Below are 18,279 nucleotides of genomic sequence, written 5' to 3'. Positions count from 1 at the left end.
ATGTAGCAGTTCTCATATACTAAATAGATCTGAGGAGGTAAAATTTGAGTAGCTGTATGGACAGATGGAAACAAACAGCAGAGTCTGTGTCTCAAAAAATGCCATCAGAGCCATTGAGAGCTCTATTTAGAGAAGCAGGCCTGATTTACCACCTGATTTGCCTTGTAACATGTGTATGCATTTGTGTTCGTGCAAAATAAATGTGGAATGGTTCTTATTCTTAGTTGGGAGTGTTTTGAACAGGTGTTAGTGATCTTAATGAGCTCCACAAAATGGAGAAACTGATCTGGGAAATCTGCAAACTTCTTTGTGGATAAGGTAGCAGGAGCATTATAAAGCACTGTAAGTTTGGCTCTTCCTAATTTCATTTCAAGCTGGTGATTGCTTTTGGTTGATATGAGAGAGCACATCAGCTGTGCCCCTGCCCCTTATGATGAATTGCAGCTCTGGCTCAATACCCGGTCTAGAGAAACAGTTCTGGTTTAGGTTGCTTTTGGATTGCTTTGCGTTTTTTTTTCCCTTGCTAATACATTCAACTTTCTTTTAAAATTTGCTTTTCTAACTTAAATGTAGTAGCATTACTTATTTTTATAATTAACTGTATCTCAATTTCAATCAAAAATAACAAGAAATGTAATAATGATTAGATATTGTTAACCTTAAAAAAAAAAATCCTCTTTATCTCTGCTTGCAGTTTTTCACTTGTTGCCTAATTAAAGTATCAGATTATTTTAACCAAATTATTTTCCTGATCTGTTACTTGAATTCTGCTGAAAATGTTAGCTTTCCTGTATATTTAAGCCTTTAGCTTTAGCATACAGATAGAGTTGCACATACTGTATTGGACTCACCTAACTTAATAGGTGATACAATTCTGAAAATCCTGTTCACCCCTAAATAGACTAATTATATAAACAAACTGAGTTCCTGAGTGTTGCTAAATTCAGAAGCTGAAATATTGATGTAGCTCTATGATTTTTGGGTTTGTTTTTTTTCCTACTCTTGGGTCCTATATGTAATGTCACAAAAGTGACAGGTGCCCTAAGAAATTGTAGTAGTGAAGTGTGGAATTCAAAGCAAGAGTCTTACCAGTCTGCTAATTACAGCGGAGGAGAACAGAAGTATACCTGTGACTTAAGCTGCTCTACTCAGTCGTGCTCAAAAAGCCAAGCATGCCTGGTGCGAACAGAAGAGATACGCAAGAGACGCGACTCTTGAACCACACTGCTGAGAAGGAACAAAGACCTGGGAGAAGCCACCATGCTGGAAACCTGTCCCAGTCTGAGAAGAAGCTCCAAGAGGCTATCTGTGTGCTGCTGGTGGAGCTGTGTGAGAGATTCACGTTCTTTGGCATCGTCTGCAACATGATCCTTTTCTGCACTGTCAAACTTGGCTATCGCAACTACCAGGCAGCTATTGTCAATATGTGCTTTGTGGGCACATCCATGTTGACGCCAGTCCTGGTTGGCTGGCTTGCCGAATGCCTGGTGGGGAGGATCAAGCTTGTGTGCATCTGCATGTTTCTACACTTCCTAGGTAGGTGACACCCTCGTGACTATTTCATGTTTTAGTAATTCTGTTGCAGAAATGCATTGTTGCGCATTGTGTTTGAAATCTGACAATGTTCTCCTACCTTGTGGGCACCTTCTCCACCAGCTAATTACTGAGGTTCTCCTCTACAAAATGCATTGCAGTATTTTTGCATCTGTGCTTTCATGAGGCAGTGCTTTGAACAAGACTAAGAAACATTTGCATGTGCATCTTGTGGATAGTTGGTGCATGAACTTGAATCCTCCAAAGTGGCTTAGCTATTCAGAACGTGGATGCTCAACTCTTAAAATTGGTTCTTTTAACAAGCATCTAAGGTTATTGGTGTTTGCGGCAAATGTGAGGCTTTAGTCAGAGAGAGAGATAGAGAGTTTGGAAATTCTTTCCCAGCTGTTGGTATTAAGATTTTATTGTATGTAAAGGTATGTGAATGCTGTATTTGGACAAGAGGGAAAGATGTACTTAAGCACATACCAGTATAAATAAACTTTGCCTTAAGTAGAGAGGCTGCATCCTAATACCTGTATTGAGAGCCTTCTTTCTCTTGGCACATTCTGGATCTTCCCTACCTGTTATTCTGGAGACCATTTCTGTAAAAGCACTGTTTAGACTAAGTATGACTGTTCTGTAGCAATTACTGCATCTCGCACCTAGTGATTATTCTGTCAACTTAAACCAAGCTGATATGAATACTTTTCACTTGGACCAGTTGTTGAGCATAAGCAAATCTGACTTCTGCAATAGCCAGCCACGTTGTTATTTAGACATGCAACCCAGTAAGGAAAACATCAGAGTCATTCCTGAAATGTTCTTGAGCTGATTGCAAAACCATTGTGCAAGCAGCCTGGAAAAATGATTGCTGTTATGTTCCACTGTTTCTCCCATGGGCTTCTGGTTTGGAATCGCCTTCTGCCACTTGCCTTTCAATGCATATCTTAAAGTAGAAGACTGGTGACACAAACAGAAATAAATGTGTTTAGGTATTTTGTTTTTAACCAGAATTTTTTTTTTTTGAGATAGATCATTGAATGTTCCTGACATATTAGGGTTTGATGCCGAATTGTAGTCCTAGTCATGGCTAATGTTGGTGTTGTTGACACATCAATATATTTTGAGTTTAGTCGCTGACTTGGAGAATCTGTAGCTGATTAAGTCTGACTAGAGGTTGTAAATGCAATTCGTGGTAGTGTTTCTAGACGTAAAGTTTCTGAAAATTGTGTATTTCCCATGAAGCTGAAGGAGAAAAAGAATTTTTCCACAAAAGTTTTGAGAGTTTATTTGTTAAATTATGATTCTCATTAAAATTATGGGGTTTAAAGAAGATGCAAAAAAAGGCTACACTCCACCATGGGGTGGTTTTCTTGGTTGACAGGCGGTTCATCAGATGAAGTTACATATTTTAACTGGTGCCCTCTGGCAAGTGGAGAGCTACTGCCCTCTATGCACAGGTAATGCAGAAGGCCAGTGAGAGGAACTACCTTTCCAGAATGATGTCTTCAGTTGACTGAAGAACCTGAATCCTTACAGAGGTTTCAGAGGAAAATTCCTTTCTTGGAGGCCCTTAGCAGTCTTGCTTTACTCTTTGTAGTGACATCCAGAAAGGTTCTGGCTCTTTGCAGAATTAAGACTGTCCATCTTTGCACCCCTCTGTCGTGTATCTTTTCTTTTTCATGTCTTTTCAACATGAGTGCTTAAAATAATCTTATTCATCAGTCTGATTCTAATCTGTTTCAAATGACAATTTTCTTTCCAATTCTAGGCACAGCCCTGCTACCTGTTGTGGCATTCCCCTTTGAAGATATTTATGTTGACAGACGACATATTCTTCATACACTAACAAAAAGGGAGCAGAAAATAGTATTCTACTTTGCACTACTCACAGCTAGTCTGGGAATAGGAGGCATAAGAGCTATAGTCTGTCCATTAAGCGCATACAACCTTGAGGACTGTGGACCGAAGGAACTTCTTTCTTTTTTCAACTGGTTGGTAACTTCATGTCAGCTAATTATCTGTTGGGGATGTTAGAGCATTGCCTTGAAATTCACTGCTGATTTACAAGGCAGATTCTACAGATCATGGGTTTCATGTTTTGTTTTTTACTGCAAAACATTTGGATTTTTGGAAGAGTTTCCAAGAATTTCTGTTAAAACTTTTCCTAAACTTTTCCTTTTGCTAGGACCACTAGGTGACCATCTATTTTGGCCTCCTACAGAAATACTCAGTCAGAATTAGGATGAACTGATTTGCCCAAGTGCTTAAAGACTTGACAACCTGGTTGCTCTTAGAACAACATGTTCCATTTGGTTTTCTACCTTTAACATGGCTATCCATTTAGAATATTTTGAAGTTATTCACTAACTGTGACAAAAAATAAATGATATATTAGAATTTACATCAGAGTACATTTTTCAAAATGACAGGCAGCGGTAGTGTCTGCCAGTTTGCTGGAACTAGGGATTGCTAGTGGTCTGTAACTCCTAAGCTCAGTGGTAGGGATCTGCTATATTGTGAAGCTTTGGCATCAGATAACCCACTTGACATTTGTGTTTTGGTTTGAATATTTTAATTTTTTTAAGAAAAATTTGAGGAAAAACTGCTCCTAAAATGGTTCTTAAAATTCTGGTTTGGTTTTTTTTTTTCCATATTAACTATTTCTCTCAGTGTGTCAGACAGGTCATTTTTGATTATACGTTTGCCTTTATTTACCACTTCTGTAGCACTATGCAGAGTGCTATATGGATTCACCTGTACTTTCTGGTTAAACTGTGGAGTGAGGATCAAAGAAGTCACAGTGGGAACCTCCAGATTACTGCTTCAAGGCAGGGTGAAATAAGCCATAAACTGCCCCCGTTTCTCTCCTTTCCCTGTACATGTACAGTTATTAAAATCAAAACTGAGAACATTTGCATATTAACAATGCAATGCTGAAGAATCAATGAAGATCTTAGTGAATCAGATCTCTCCTCCTTTGGGGATGGCTTTCCTGGCTATTCTTTTTTCCTCCAATTATGTTAATATCAAAGAGTTTTGAATTAAATCCAAACTTCAGTGAATAAGGCAGCTTTACCAAAGGTGTATGAGACTGTTAAGTTCCTTAGAGCAGATTCTGCCTCCTTGACCTGCCCATAGGAGAGAAGGGGAAAAAAAAGTCCTTCCTTTTTACTCTATTCTGAGTTTTAATCCTTAATTAGCAACATCATTTTGATTAAATAAGACTCTGGGGGATTTGGACTGGAGAGCAATCAGTTGTTCTGAAAGATAGCTCTGGAGAATTTATTGTATTGTGGTCTTAGCCATTCAGAATTGTGTTTAATCAAAGTGACATTTCTCAGTGTTGATTACAAAGGAGATATAATACGAATAAAAAGTTCCTTGGGGGAATCCAAATGGGTCAGTTCTTGAAACTTTGGAAATATCAAGGAAGGTACATGTGCAATTAAAAAAAATTTAATAATTTTTGCAGTGGCATCCAAGGCAGGGTTGTTTGATTGCAATCTCAAGATTTAAAAGATGGGGTGTTCATTCTTAGCATTCTTAATCTTGTTAAAACCTCTCAGAACGTAATCACTTTTGCTCCGTAGGCTTTTTCCTCTTGATAGGAGGTTGCCACAGGATTGAATTTTAAAATAATATAAGATGCTTGCGTGCTCCTGCTGAGTTTGAGTCTGTGTTCTTAGCCAAGTTCTACTTAAACAATCAGAATTGTTGGGTTAAAGATTGGGTTAAAACACCCTGTAATTACCTGTTGTCTAATTCAATCCTTGAAGAAGATTGATTTGCACATCTAGGGCTTGGTTCTAACCCCTAGTATGAGCTATGACCTTTTAAATAAGCTGTATATACCAATGCTAAGTGAAGAAGGGACTTGGATTCTGCTGGACTAAGTTTCCCTAAGAACTGCTTTTCTAAGGTTAAAGTACTATTTTTGCAGCAGGAGAAGTAAATTCTGTCTATGCAGAGAATGAGAGCAAAAGGTACAATCCAGACTAGAGATGAGATTTACTAGTGTTATGTCTTGTCATACTTATGTGCTGTTTTTAAAAAAAAAAAAAAGGCAGAGAACATGGGACTGGTAGCAAATTGATCTTCTTTCAGAACTGCTTTTCTAAGGTTAAAGTACTATTTTTGCAGCAGGAGAAGTAAATTCTGTCTATGCAGAGAATGAGAGCAAAAGGTACAATCCAGACTAGAGATGAGATTTACTAGTGTTATGTCTTGTAATACTTAGGTGTTGTAAAAAAAAAAAAAAAAAAGGCAGAGAACATGGGACTGGTAGCAAATTAATCTTCTTTCCTATCTTATGTCTCTTCCAAATAATTTTTCTTTCCATATACTGCAGATCAGTTTTTGGTGTTATCCTGGACACACTTTACTTTGACTTTTTAAGATGTTTTTCTACCCTTTTGGGATTTTCTTTCCCACCTTGTCTTTGCAGAGAACTCCATAGTGATTCTGGAAAAAATTACTTCCTCCTACAAAGCTGTAGTACAGAAAAATACAAGACTTCTGCACCAGTTCTAACTGATCCAATTGTGTAACTATATTTTTTTTAAAAGCTTTAGTTGAACAGACTTTAACATGTGTATGTACAAAATCCCTCTAACTGTACCATCATCACAGGATAACACAATTCCAAAGTGCCTAGAGTCTGCTTTCAGTGGAGGAGAACAGTAATTGGTTTGGAACTTTGGACGTGTTTTGCTGTGACTTCAGAGAAATGCATGAAGCAGGAGAGCTTGCTGCTGCGCATGTCTTTGCTGTCCACAGGAGAGCTGCTGCTGAGTGGCTCTTGGCAGCAGTAAGTTTGCCCTGGTGGAGTACATCATTTTTCCTCTGCCGCTTGCCCTGGGTCCTGTGAGGCAAACCCTATAAGCACGTTCCCATGCCTACAGCTGCACTGCCCTGTGGTCACCTCCCATCCCTTAGCAGGGTGAGAGAGTGTTGTCTTTGTAACTGAACAGACCTGAGGAGCATTACCAAGGTCCCTACTTCTGACATGATAAAGGTGTTGCTTTCTTGGCACTAGCTAGATGCGATGTAATGGGCAAGGTGAGAACGAGCGGAAGGAGCGCAGCGGGCACTTCAGTACTGCAACTTGCAATATGGCTATGGTTTGTCTTGGCAATTATGGCAGGCCACCTAGTAGTCATTTTAAATTAATGAAATGGGGTTGAGGAAGTCTCCTAGGTGTCGAGAGAGACCTGCAATCGCCGTCTTAGGATTTGCAGCTCAAACAGTTTTGCTGTGATTGTTGATACAGGGAGCTGTAATGTCAGGCTGATACCTCACTCCTGCCCTACCCACTCATTTGCAGTTGAGAAGAGGTCGAGCCACAAAGCTTAGGAGTTGGGTCGTTAAGGAGTAACTGGTCTACAACATCTTAATATTTTTCTTTTAATGTTGAGAATGTAATTCTAGACTAGTTAGGAGAAATAAATACTCGAGTCCAATAGCATACATGAGGCAGAAGTGACACAAGAAAGCAAGCTTTGCTTCCTTGAGCAATATGTATGAAGCTATGTACCTATGTATCAATGTATATTTCACCTTTGAATGAAACCGTTTCACTAAGGTTCCAGCAAAGGTGAAGGAATCTCCTCTTCAGCTGCTTAAATAATGTAATCTGTGATATATTGAGGTAGTAGTACTACATTATTGATCCTTCTTCTTTGTTTAAAATAACAGTTGTTGTCTTTAAAGCTGACTTGGAACTTGAAAGTTTAGTCAAAATTCTTAACTTTGAATTTCAAAGGTTAAGTCTGCAAGCCAGACTCAAATCTGAAGCACAAATTGCTGAATGACTGTCTTTGACTCTTCAAATGAAGTATCATACAGATCCCGACAGTTAGTATTTTTGGAAACTGACTTCACCAAAGCAGGTCCTCCCTGAATCTGATCTCTCTACACTGAGATGCGGAATATTGGAGTCTGCTCTGTAGCCTCAAACCCTTGTTTTATGAGAGAGTTGTGTTTTAAGGGAAACCTTGGTTAAAGCTCTGCTGAAAGCAGAAAGACAACAGAAGTAGTGTAGAGAACAGTGTAAGGGGAACACCTCAGAATTTAAAAGGAGTTAGAGGGCTTATAACTGAAACACATGTAATTATAAATGATAGACTAAAAATTGGTCAGTCATGTTGTGAGAAGAGGGCTATGCAATAGAAGAATAAGCAGTATGTTTTATGTTTCACTTTCATAAATACTTATACAGTCAAGTACTCGAAAAAGCTGGATTTTAGAAGAACTACTGATGTAATGTTTTATGTAAGGAGTCAGAATCCAATGAAAATTGTGGTGACAATATGCTCCTAGCTGTGCAGATATAAACTTGTTGGCTAGGGTAAAGAAAATAAGTAGTTATCCTTTTGTGTCCTATCAGGGAATTGCGTTTTGTTTCTTGGGTTGCTTTTTGCTATCCGTATAATTCCTTAAAGCGTATTTAACGTGCTACTGTCAGGGTTTCCAAACTGCAGTAGGCCTATCACTAGTCATAGACCATCTGCTTCTAAGAGTGTGTGATTTTCATTTGAATATCTTCTGTGCATAAGAGGGACTCAGTACTTACTTGGGAAGCACCTCTACTGCCAAAGGCAGTCGCAGAGCAAATTATGTTGGGGAACCTCCTTATCAAGATGTTTCCAGGAGCCAACAAAAATTCAAGCTGAGCCCTGCAACTAACAGAAAAGCCATCCCTTCCGATAAATCAAATTCTAATATTTCTTAAGTAAGGGATGGTGGCATTAAGACATTTCTTTCTTAAGCTTGCAGTATATGATTTGATGGTACATCATACACAGAACTTGTGTTTTCAGTTATTAAATGTGTAAATGGTAAATGTTGATATCTTTAATTAGTCTGATCCACAAGAATATTTCCTGTACTAGATTGATAATTTGTTTAGCTCTACTGCCTTAGTACAGTTACTTTAATCGTGTACCTCTTGGAGCTGAGGCATCCAAGTGAAATTTGATGTTAATTGCTGTGTCAACATGTGCATGGTACTGATGCTGTCCATGCTTACTATAACTACCATGCCTTTAATTTAATGTTTTAATTTTCTGTGAAGGCCTTATGTTATTCAGCCTCTCCATTCTTCTCTCTCTTGTCTGTGTGTATTAGGTTTTATTGGCTGATTAACTTAAATTCAGCAGTTGTCTTTGTCAGCATTTCTTATATCCAGCAGTCTGTGGCCAGGAACCTTGGTTTTCTTATCCCATTTGTGTCTGTGGTTATGGCTATGATCACAATTCACATGGTGCGTGGTGAAATGATTTACAAACCCAAAACAGGTAAGAGTCAACTATATCTTAGAAAATATCTTTAGAGATACTTGCATATCTAAATGAGTTTTTCCACAACACTGCCCTGCTTAGTTGGAGGTACTTGGGTTTGGCTCTACAAGGTCTGTGTGTAAGAGGCAACATCCATCCTCTGTAAAGATAGACCTGGAGATTCTGGATAGCCTGAAAAAGTGGAAAGCAGTCTTGGGTGAACTTATGTACTCTTTCTGTCACGTCAAGACATGTCAAAGCATTTGCCTGTGCAGGAAGAGGTATCTTATGCATACTGCTGGTGGACTTCATTTTGGCACGTTTGGTGCAATCTATGCCCAATGTGTTTTGGTCAGTTGAAGCAAAGTTTATGCCTATACTAGGGCACCAAGCGCACTTGTGGTTTCTCCCTTAAGTGTGCTCCATTGCTTCGCCTGAACTCGTACCTAAGCAGCCAAGCAGTGTGGTTAGTCAGCTAAACAGGAATGTGCACTAGTAGCAAAGTTGTTCTGGAATGACTTTATCTTGCAGTGTCTGATGCTTATTGTTATTTCAACGTGCTTGCTTATACAACATCAAGTGGTTTTACACATTTGAAAATGACTAGAAATACTGAATAGCTCTAAATAGCTCCTGTGGAGATATTTTATAACAGAAGTTCTTACGCTGCTGTGGCCTCACCAGTTAGTACCTGAGCTGTTCATAATCCTTTGATGGCAACTATCCCTCTCCATTGATCAAGCACAGAAATGTAAGTGAAGCCTAGGTGACTTGAATAAGGCTGTAAGTGCCCAAACGTTGCTATTCTTGTTCCAATGGAACCCAGAAACTGAAAGCAAGTTGTTATTTCAGCCTTCGTGTTATAAATATAATCTAAGCAGAAATATATTAGCAGTGAGGGAACAAATGCATAAATCAAGTGCCTGGGAATAGCGACGTATGGATGTCACTAGAGAGGTTTATTCAAAACAAATAGAGCCAAAGAAGTGCGTCCCCTCCACAACACCCCAAAATGGTCATGATAATGTGCAGCAGAGCACCAAATTAGCTAGCTTCTTACAGAGAGAATGGTGGCTGTCTGGCTCGCTGGAGATGACTACAGGTTTTACAACCTGAGATGGTAAAATGATTCTTTAGTATGCACCCCTGAGCTGGACTATTGCATAGGGACTAAATCAGTAGTTTATCATCTAACTAGTTTAATTCTACTAAGTGGAATAACATAAGTTTATAGAGTATGTCCGTCTTGGCCATCAACAAAACTAGCGCTTTTTTTGTATCAAGTGTTTTTTCCCTGACTGTTTGATTTATCATGTATTTTCCAAGTCTTTGGAGAATGCCAATCTCTACACTGGTATCTGAAGTTTTTTATCTCCTTAGTCAAAATAAGAGATAATATACTTTATACCTTCCAGTGAGATGAAATTGGAAATTCTTCAGAACAGTAATTCAAATCCATAGGTGACCTTAAATGATTCTTATATATGCTGCGTTTTTTATTTTAAGGTAACTCTTCAAATATGGATCATGCATTCAATTATGTTTAGCTGTCAAGCATGGACTTCATTTGCATTTCTTCCCACTGCTATAATTTTGAGGACTGGCAGGTGACCAGAGATGAGGAAAAAGTGTGTATCTACCATCTAGGGTGCAATGTAGGCTTTTTATTGTAATTAAGTACCATAGATATTCATTATTATATCAAGGTCAAAGTAGCGAAATGCTAGAGCCAAGGGCTGAATATAAAGGAGAAGAAAAATCACTTTTGGAAAGCTGCAATTTAATATCTATACAGATAGATATTTTTTTTAAGAAAATATTAGAAATATAAGTGTAGAGTGTATGATGTTGATCCAAACAATGTGCACTGATATAAATACTTGTGCTTTTAAACGTGTCTCATACTAGCTGATTGGATTTATAATCTGAAGAATTCACCACTATGGAATTCTGTGGGGTTTACTATTTTTCTTTTAAGGAAGGGGTGAGATACTTATTCTAACTATATCATTGGCAAAATCCTCTTGATATTGATTAGGTCTATGTATCATTCAAGTTGCTTTTTGAACTACAACTTCCAGCAGGTTTAGCTTCCTAGTTTACTAGATCTTATAATCTGCTGGAATTCCATGCTGAGAAACACAGCTAAATAATGTTTTTGTCTGTTTTGCCTCATACAAAATGTTGTTTCCTAGGTAGTTGACTGAAATTACATTAAAGAGGGACTCAGATGATCCATTAGGAAAGCCATGGAAATGTCAGGATTTGTTGTCTAGTTCAATCTTTTTTAACAATGAGTCAGAAAGAAGAGTCTGGCCAACATCTTCCATTCCAAAGGGGAGGAGATGGCTGTGACCATCTTTGAGACTAGGTCTGATAAACCACCACTCAGCTATGTTGTTGCTTTGTTGGGTTGTCTGCTGGTCTTGTCATGGGGTATGCTGTGCAGCTTCTGATTCCAACACTGACTGGGTTCAAACCCTTTTAGAGCAGTAAAACCACATTACTGCTTTTCATTCCTTTTTTGTGAATGTCCAGCTTCTAGCGTAGGGTGAAGCAAAAGATTATCACTTCTCTGACCTAAAACATGTAATTACTAGCTCTGCCAATCAGTTCAGCTGATACTGACTTGTTCTAGCTTTTTTTACTTCTGAAAATAAGTCTGTTTTGACAAGAGCCCCAGGTCACACCTGTTTTCTGGTTAGCTTCTTGGTACGAGTTACTTCAGATGTCTCCAGATTTTTCTTCTAGTCTTCAGACTTGGTCTTGAAATAGTCTCGATCCTAAACTTAAACATCACTTAAAATGAGTAGTAGGAATAGTTGCCTAGTACAGTCATACAGAACAATAAAAACTGTACCAACTTTCTGTGTTTGCAAGCTTTGATATGCTATTTAAGATTTATTCAAAAGTGCCAGCGGCCTACAGGTTAATGCTAAACAGTCAAAGAGTTTTAAATGTTAGTCATCTAATAAAATGCCCTTTCTTCGTACTCTAGAGCAAGTGCTTCCAATAGGTGTCAGTGAATATTTCTAGAATATAATTTCCATACCACAGATAGTAGGGAATGCATCCTCCCTCTACAATCTTAATTATCCTTAGGTTTTGGACAGTGTTTGTTTATAGATATCCAAGTTATTGTGGTGCTTCCATACTCTCAGAAAAGCATCCATGCAAACCCCTATTTGCATGGATGGCAACTTACCAGAGGTAAATGAATCTGCATTTCCAAGCCTGAAGCTGACAGTTTTGTCCTCGTTTTACTTCCATGTACTCTGAGTATGAGAACCATGTTAGCAATTCCTGAACCCAGTAACTAGTGAGGAAGATTTAATATGCCAAATACTAGATTGGAAACTTCTCCTCTGCCACAGCACTCTACTTGGAAGTCCTGAGATAATATTTCTAGCTTTTAAATGCATCTGTGAAAATTCTCCTATCTCATCAGCCTTCTTTTGAGCTCCCTTTCGTTCTTACTTCACTACTACCCATCCCTTGCTGCTGGACTTCACCGGATATGCAATATTTCAGTACTGTCTTGAATTGAAAACTAACATTAAGTTGATAGAAAGTGAAAGCAAAGGAAAGTAATACTTTACCTGCTCAACCACAGCAACAAATTGTTGTGGTGTGTTAAATAACTGGTAGCGAAAGGCACTTTTCTCTGTGAATGTTGGGCTGGTTTGCTTTTGTAACAATTAGGTTGTGAACCAACTGGCTTCCAAAAAAAGAAAGTTTTGGAACAAATCCAGACTGTTATTGCCTTCCCCCTCCCCAAAAAGATATAAAGGTGAATATATCCAGTTGTATTTTTCCTTCCCAAAGTGTTTTGTTTTGTTTATTTTGGCAGCGAGTAAAATCATACCAACACGTAATGTCTCTGATTGTTTGCAGACAGTTCCCTGCTGACGACTTTTGGGGTAATTGCTAGTGCGCTGAAAACATGTTGCGTGCGATATCGCTACTTTAGCGGAGGCATGACAAACTGGCTTGATCATGCCAAGGAAAACTACGGTGGTCAGTACAGTGAGACTCAGGTGGAAAGCACCAAGTCGCTTGCCAGGCTCTTCCCGCTGTTCGCTTTCCAAATTCTGTACAGAGCATGTATTATGCAGGTGGGTACACAGCTTTTAAACAAAAATCTTGAAATATACTGTGACACATGGTTACTGCTGTGTCTCTAGGCATGTTTTTTTTAACTGTTGCTTTACCAATGGAGCAACCTTGCAGGGTAGTTTTAATTACCTGAGAATATACCTTGCTATATCCTCTCATCTCCTCAAATAAGTAAAATTGGCTTCATCAAGACTCATTAAGGACCTCATGTGACTGCATGCTACTCATTTCTCTGAACCCTTACTGGCTGAAACATCTAGTCCTTGAGCCCTGTGCACCTCATACTGCAGTGTTACAGTTACCAGAGACTCAGGCTCAGAATTCTTCTGAAAAAATGTAATTTTCCAATCTCTTAAATGTTCATTCACTGTTTGGGAGAGGTAGAAAAATCTTTATTTGTTCTTTTGCTTGCATGTTTTGACAGGATTATGTGGCTGGTGTACCTATACTGGAAGTGGGTGGGTTTCCAGTTGTGGAAAGAAGCAGTCCTTTCACAACCTCTCTATCAGGCTTATGTGGTTCTTTCTGATTTTGAGTGCATGCATGTTATATAAATGTAAATGTGTTGGGAAGCTACTTAAGCTGACATGATTCCTTTCTGTCTGGATGATCCTGGCTAAGCAGGAGTTTGAGGTAGCTTACCCTTTGGCAACTAGAATAACAAATTTATGAGCTGGCTCAGGAATTCATTTTTACTTATTGGTGTTAAAACGCCGCTTAAGGAAATGCTAACAAATATGTAGCGGGTACTGCTTTATTGACACCCCTTCTTGCCATCATCCTACATTCCCATCCATCTGCCTCACTCTTTCTTCTCTTCCCTCCCTGCACCACCCAAAAGCACAAAAAAAATCCCAAGCAAACAAACAAAAAGACCCCTAACCAGCAAATGCACACATATGGCTGAGGCTATGCATTAATGGCCAGATGGAAATGAACCAGATATCATTAATCAGAGTTGTAATAATCAGGTGTGTATATCTAGTAAAGATAAAAGTATTTGCACTGCTGAAAGAGATGACTTTTATTCCTTTGGCAGAATTTCCAGTAAGTTCAAAGCTTTTTCTTAGACTAGGTGATAGATCAGTATCTTTTTTTAAAAAAAAAAGATTAATAGTATATTTCTCCATATTAAGTTAACAGCTTTCAGTATCTGTGATTCATGATGATATTTTAATTCCAATTAAGTCAATTCAGATTTACAATAGGCAGTGGAAAGAAGGAACAAACAAAATATGGCTCAGTTCTGTTCTTTCATAGTTCTGTTGCCATTTATTCACCTTTTTACTATTTACATTTTCTTTTGGAGGTGGAATGTAGGTGAAAAATATTTTTATTAAGAGCTAGCATTGGAGTAATTCTTTAGCGCTGAACAGACTCTCAGTGAATAGAGTTGACTATAACCATTGACGAGAAACCCTGCATGAGCACAGTTGCTAACTATACGTTAATTTTCAGACAGCTATAAATCTGTGATATTCTGCCTGGATTTGGCATTACCAGTCATGTTGAAGAACCATGCAGAATGCGTTCTGGAGGAATCCAGAACTCTCTGAAAACAGAGAGAATAAAGAAACCAGATCTACATCCTCATGACTGTACTGTGTGAATTGCTCAAGTTACCTCTCTCTCATTTTCTTACCAGTCTGTAAAATTGAGTGGATTATAACTCCCTGCTGCACATGAAATTGCAATACTTAGTTAATCAACCTTCCTCAAGAAAACCGTGAAAAGTTGGTTGGTAGAAGCCTTTCTGATTTTTACTTTTTTTTTTTAATAAACTCAACGGACCTTTTGCAGAGCCTCACACAAGCAGGAGGAATTATTTGCTCTTGAAGTGAGAGACTGTCTTACAAATCTACTTAATTTCATACCCTGATGACTGCTATTGGTGGGTTCCTCATCTGATTATTCATTTTCTTCTCTTTTCAATTCCCAGAAGTACAAGGAAGTCCTCTATTTAGCTGCTATGGGTGTCACTTACATTAAGCTGGTTGTAAGACTGTGGCCAAATCTTCATTCCCCGTAGCTTTTAAAGCCATGGGCTGGAAAGCGTCTTAAATTACTCCCACCTTGAGCACACGATCAGAAGTTCAAAATAACTTTGCGTCTTGCTATTCTAAAATTCTGTTCTGTTAAATGCTGTCTGTGAGAAGTGATTAAAGTATTAGGCAGAACCATTTAGTGTATTGGCTGATAGCTCTACCTGGGATGATCAAATAAACTCATGGACTGTTGCTTAGAGTTGTTAAACTCCAGAGAACATGAAATAGAAGGAAAACATATTCTAGCAGAGAACAAGAATGTGACTGTCTCAAAGGCTTTCATCATGAATGGTCATTCCTTTTGGCCAGCAGGTATTTGGTTTACTATGACTTCTCCAGAAGGAAAAGAATTGGTGAAGTTTTCAAATATAGTAAAAAATCTTATCCATGAAAGGTACCTGGTATAATGGAGTGGGGGTTTATTCTTCAATACAGATTCCTTCAGGATATTATCTCCAAACCATGAATTCCAACTTGCACTTCAGTGGATTTGTCTTGCCAGTTGCAGCAATGAATGTGATAAGCATCGTGCCGCTACTGATTCTTGTTCCTATTTTGGAATGCATTAACTCATGTCTCTTTAGTTCCAAGGACACTGGATATTCTCCAACAATTTATATCGGTATGTATAAAGTATATGTGTTTATACAATTTTTATATATATTCTGTTTTCAAAAGAGAAACTGCAATAGGTGATGGATGATCCTGCACAATTATTTCTGACTATAAATGTTACGATGGACTTGTTTTAGGATGACTCAGAGGTGAATATGTTTCAAAGGAATTGTTGAAAAGACAGTCCTGAAAAAACAAATATAAAGAAAAAATTGATAGCTTTTGTTTAGGATGGAGATTGAGGCTCTTCTGACAAATAAAATTTTGAGACACACTCACAAATAACTAGGAATCATCCTAAGGAATTGGTGAGAGAAGCCTTACTAACCATTTATGCTTGAGACTTACTCTGGCTTGGTTCTTTGCTATATTTTTGCTTATCCATTAACCTTTGGAAAGTTAATTTACTTTGGAAGTCTTTTTAGGGGTATGGGAGAGTCCTTCAATTGCTCTCTGATACTGGAGAAATGTCCTGTTGCTCAAAAAGATAAGTTTGGAATTAAATAATTAGGTTATAAAGGCCTTGGTTTTTTTTAGATTTTTATGCTATCACTGCATCAACATTAGGATTGCAGCTTATAAGAGTGAAATTGTATTATCATTAGTATAGTTTCTTCCAGTTTCACCCCAAGTGAAATAAAAGTATCTAGTCTAATTTTGTGTCTGCAATAGGTGCTTTTTAGAACTGGCAAGCAAAAGAAAACATGCAGACAACTATGTAAAACAAATGTATGTGTATCACTGGACTGCTGTTCCCCACTGTTCCCGCTGAGCACACTGAATGTTTCACAGGTGGAAGGTTACCTGTAGTGGTACAGTGTTCTTCTCCAGTACTAGAATTTTAATTTGAGTGTGAAGTATGGGATAATTGTCCAGGTTTTTCAGTAGTTTTATTTATGAAAATCCTAAACTGAAACACACCTTATTGTACACTCACTTAAAGCAAAGAGGGATCTACAGAAGTAATGATTATATCTTTCTCACCGGAGTGGTACAAAGTCTTCTGTTGTGACTCTCAACGTTTTCAACAGTATGCATTTTAAACTCAGGCTTGCCAATTGGCACTTGTTTCAGAGAAATTAAGAGCCTAGGCGTAATGATGGCCTTAGTAGGGATTGGGCTTCCTTCTGTTTTATTTTATTTTATTTCTTTAATTTTCCCCTACCCCCAAACATCTTATGTTCTAGGATCTGGAGGGATCCTCTACAACCCTCTTCTGATATCAGCTACTTCCAGCACCACCAGAAAAGCTTCTTCCATTCTGCATTAACTTAAAACTATTCCCTTTCATGGATACTCTCATTAAACTTCCTCCATTTTTTTTATCTTCCAGCCTGCATTACAAACCTCAGACAAAAATATTTATAAACGACTATTTTCTCAGTGTGCTGCTATTAATTCAGTGCCCCATGGCAAGCAGCACAGTGAGTACTGACACACACAGAGGTATTAATCTGACTAAATTAGCCTAATTAAGAGTGTTATTAAGTTTTATACAAACCAGATGCATATAACGCAGCAGGTTGCAATTACCCTAGTTTTTAAAAATAACATCTGCATTAAAACACAAAAAGCACCTTCAGATGATAATTTTCCTTAAAACCATGGAAATTTCAAGTTAGTATTAATGTTCTATCCTGTTAGGTTGAACAGCAGTAGAATATATGCAGTGGTTTATTCTTAATAGCTTCATTTATTAAAATAGCCTCCTGTTAGGGGTGATAAATTACCTGAGGCATAAAAATACCTGTGAGTACAGGCGATGGCTTTAGATATCCCAGTATATGACTGCACCTGCAAATATGGTAAACCTCTAAGTGCCAATATGTTTGCCAACAGTTAATTAGGTTCCAAATTATTTTCAGGAACAAAATTGAAAGCATAAATAGACTGTTGGTGTTAAGCCAGCCTATAACTATATTTTAATTCAAGTCTTGTAAGAGGAAGAAATTTAAATAGTTTTGGGGAAATTTTCAGTATGTTAAGAATAACAGTTTTCAAGGACAAACCACATAGACCATGTTGAACTGAAATATCTCATTGGTCTGTAGTAAGGATCTACATGAAAACTGCAAACTATGTTACTTTCTCTATAGTTTTTGGTTTATTTATAAATTAGGTGTGTTCTAAAAACCCTTAAAATCTTAAAGTTAATTTAAATTGTGTACCAAATACATTGAGTATCTGGACCTCTTTATGAAAAACATGAGTATTTGGTAAACTTGGAACTTTTCACGTTTCATAATTGTCTTGGTTTGGTGGTTGGGGTTTTTTATAATATAATTTATGCTACTTGATTTAGTCAATAGCATAGAAGATTCAGCAGAGAACTGAAGGTGTGTGTCTGCTAAGTAGATGTCCATCAGCTGCAAGCAAGAGGCTTCAAATGAAGTGTCTGAGCTGTAGAAGTTCTTGTTCTAATATTCTTAATGACTGATTATACTGCAATGTCTGAAGCGTGATGTGGGGAATAGCTCTCTGTACAGTACACAAAAGCAAGCCTCCAGTCCAATGTCTGTTTCAGGTGATTTAGGAGTTGATGATGACCATTTCTCCCTGAAAGATGTTCCAGTTGGAACAAGTATTAATTTCAGGAAAACTTTTTGACTTGTTTTACTCGGGATATGAGATCAGGTAATCACAAAGGTCCGATACAACCTTAGTCTCTAGATAATATAAACAACCTT

General features: G+C 37.9%; 1 protein-coding gene across 1 annotated transcript in view; it reads left to right on the top strand.

The window, feature by feature from the left end:
• The first annotated feature begins 1,172 nt into the window (after positions 1-1,172).
• SLC15A5 (solute carrier family 15, member 5) overlaps positions 1,173-18,279 on the top strand; it is a 34,033-nt gene continuing 16,926 nt past the window's right edge. Inside the window, exons 1-5 of the mRNA XM_009879761.1 lie at positions 1,173-1,536; positions 3,308-3,530; positions 8,665-8,834; positions 12,711-12,931; positions 15,413-15,599. Of these exons, the coding sequence (XP_009878063.1) occupies positions 1,173-1,536; positions 3,308-3,530; positions 8,665-8,834; positions 12,711-12,931; positions 15,413-15,599 (1,165 nt within the window). The remainder of the gene's footprint in view (positions 1,537-3,307; positions 3,531-8,664; positions 8,835-12,710; positions 12,932-15,412; positions 15,600-18,279) is intronic.

This window comes from Charadrius vociferus, unplaced genomic scaffold, assembly GCF_000708025.1.
Source record: "Charadrius vociferus isolate BGI_N301 unplaced genomic scaffold, ASM70802v2 scaffold90, whole genome shotgun sequence".
In the NCBI taxonomy this organism is placed as follows: domain Eukaryota; kingdom Metazoa; phylum Chordata; class Aves; order Charadriiformes; family Charadriidae; genus Charadrius; species Charadrius vociferus.
Note: the sequence above shows the minus strand (reverse complement) of the source record. Positions and strands in the feature narration are given on the sequence as shown.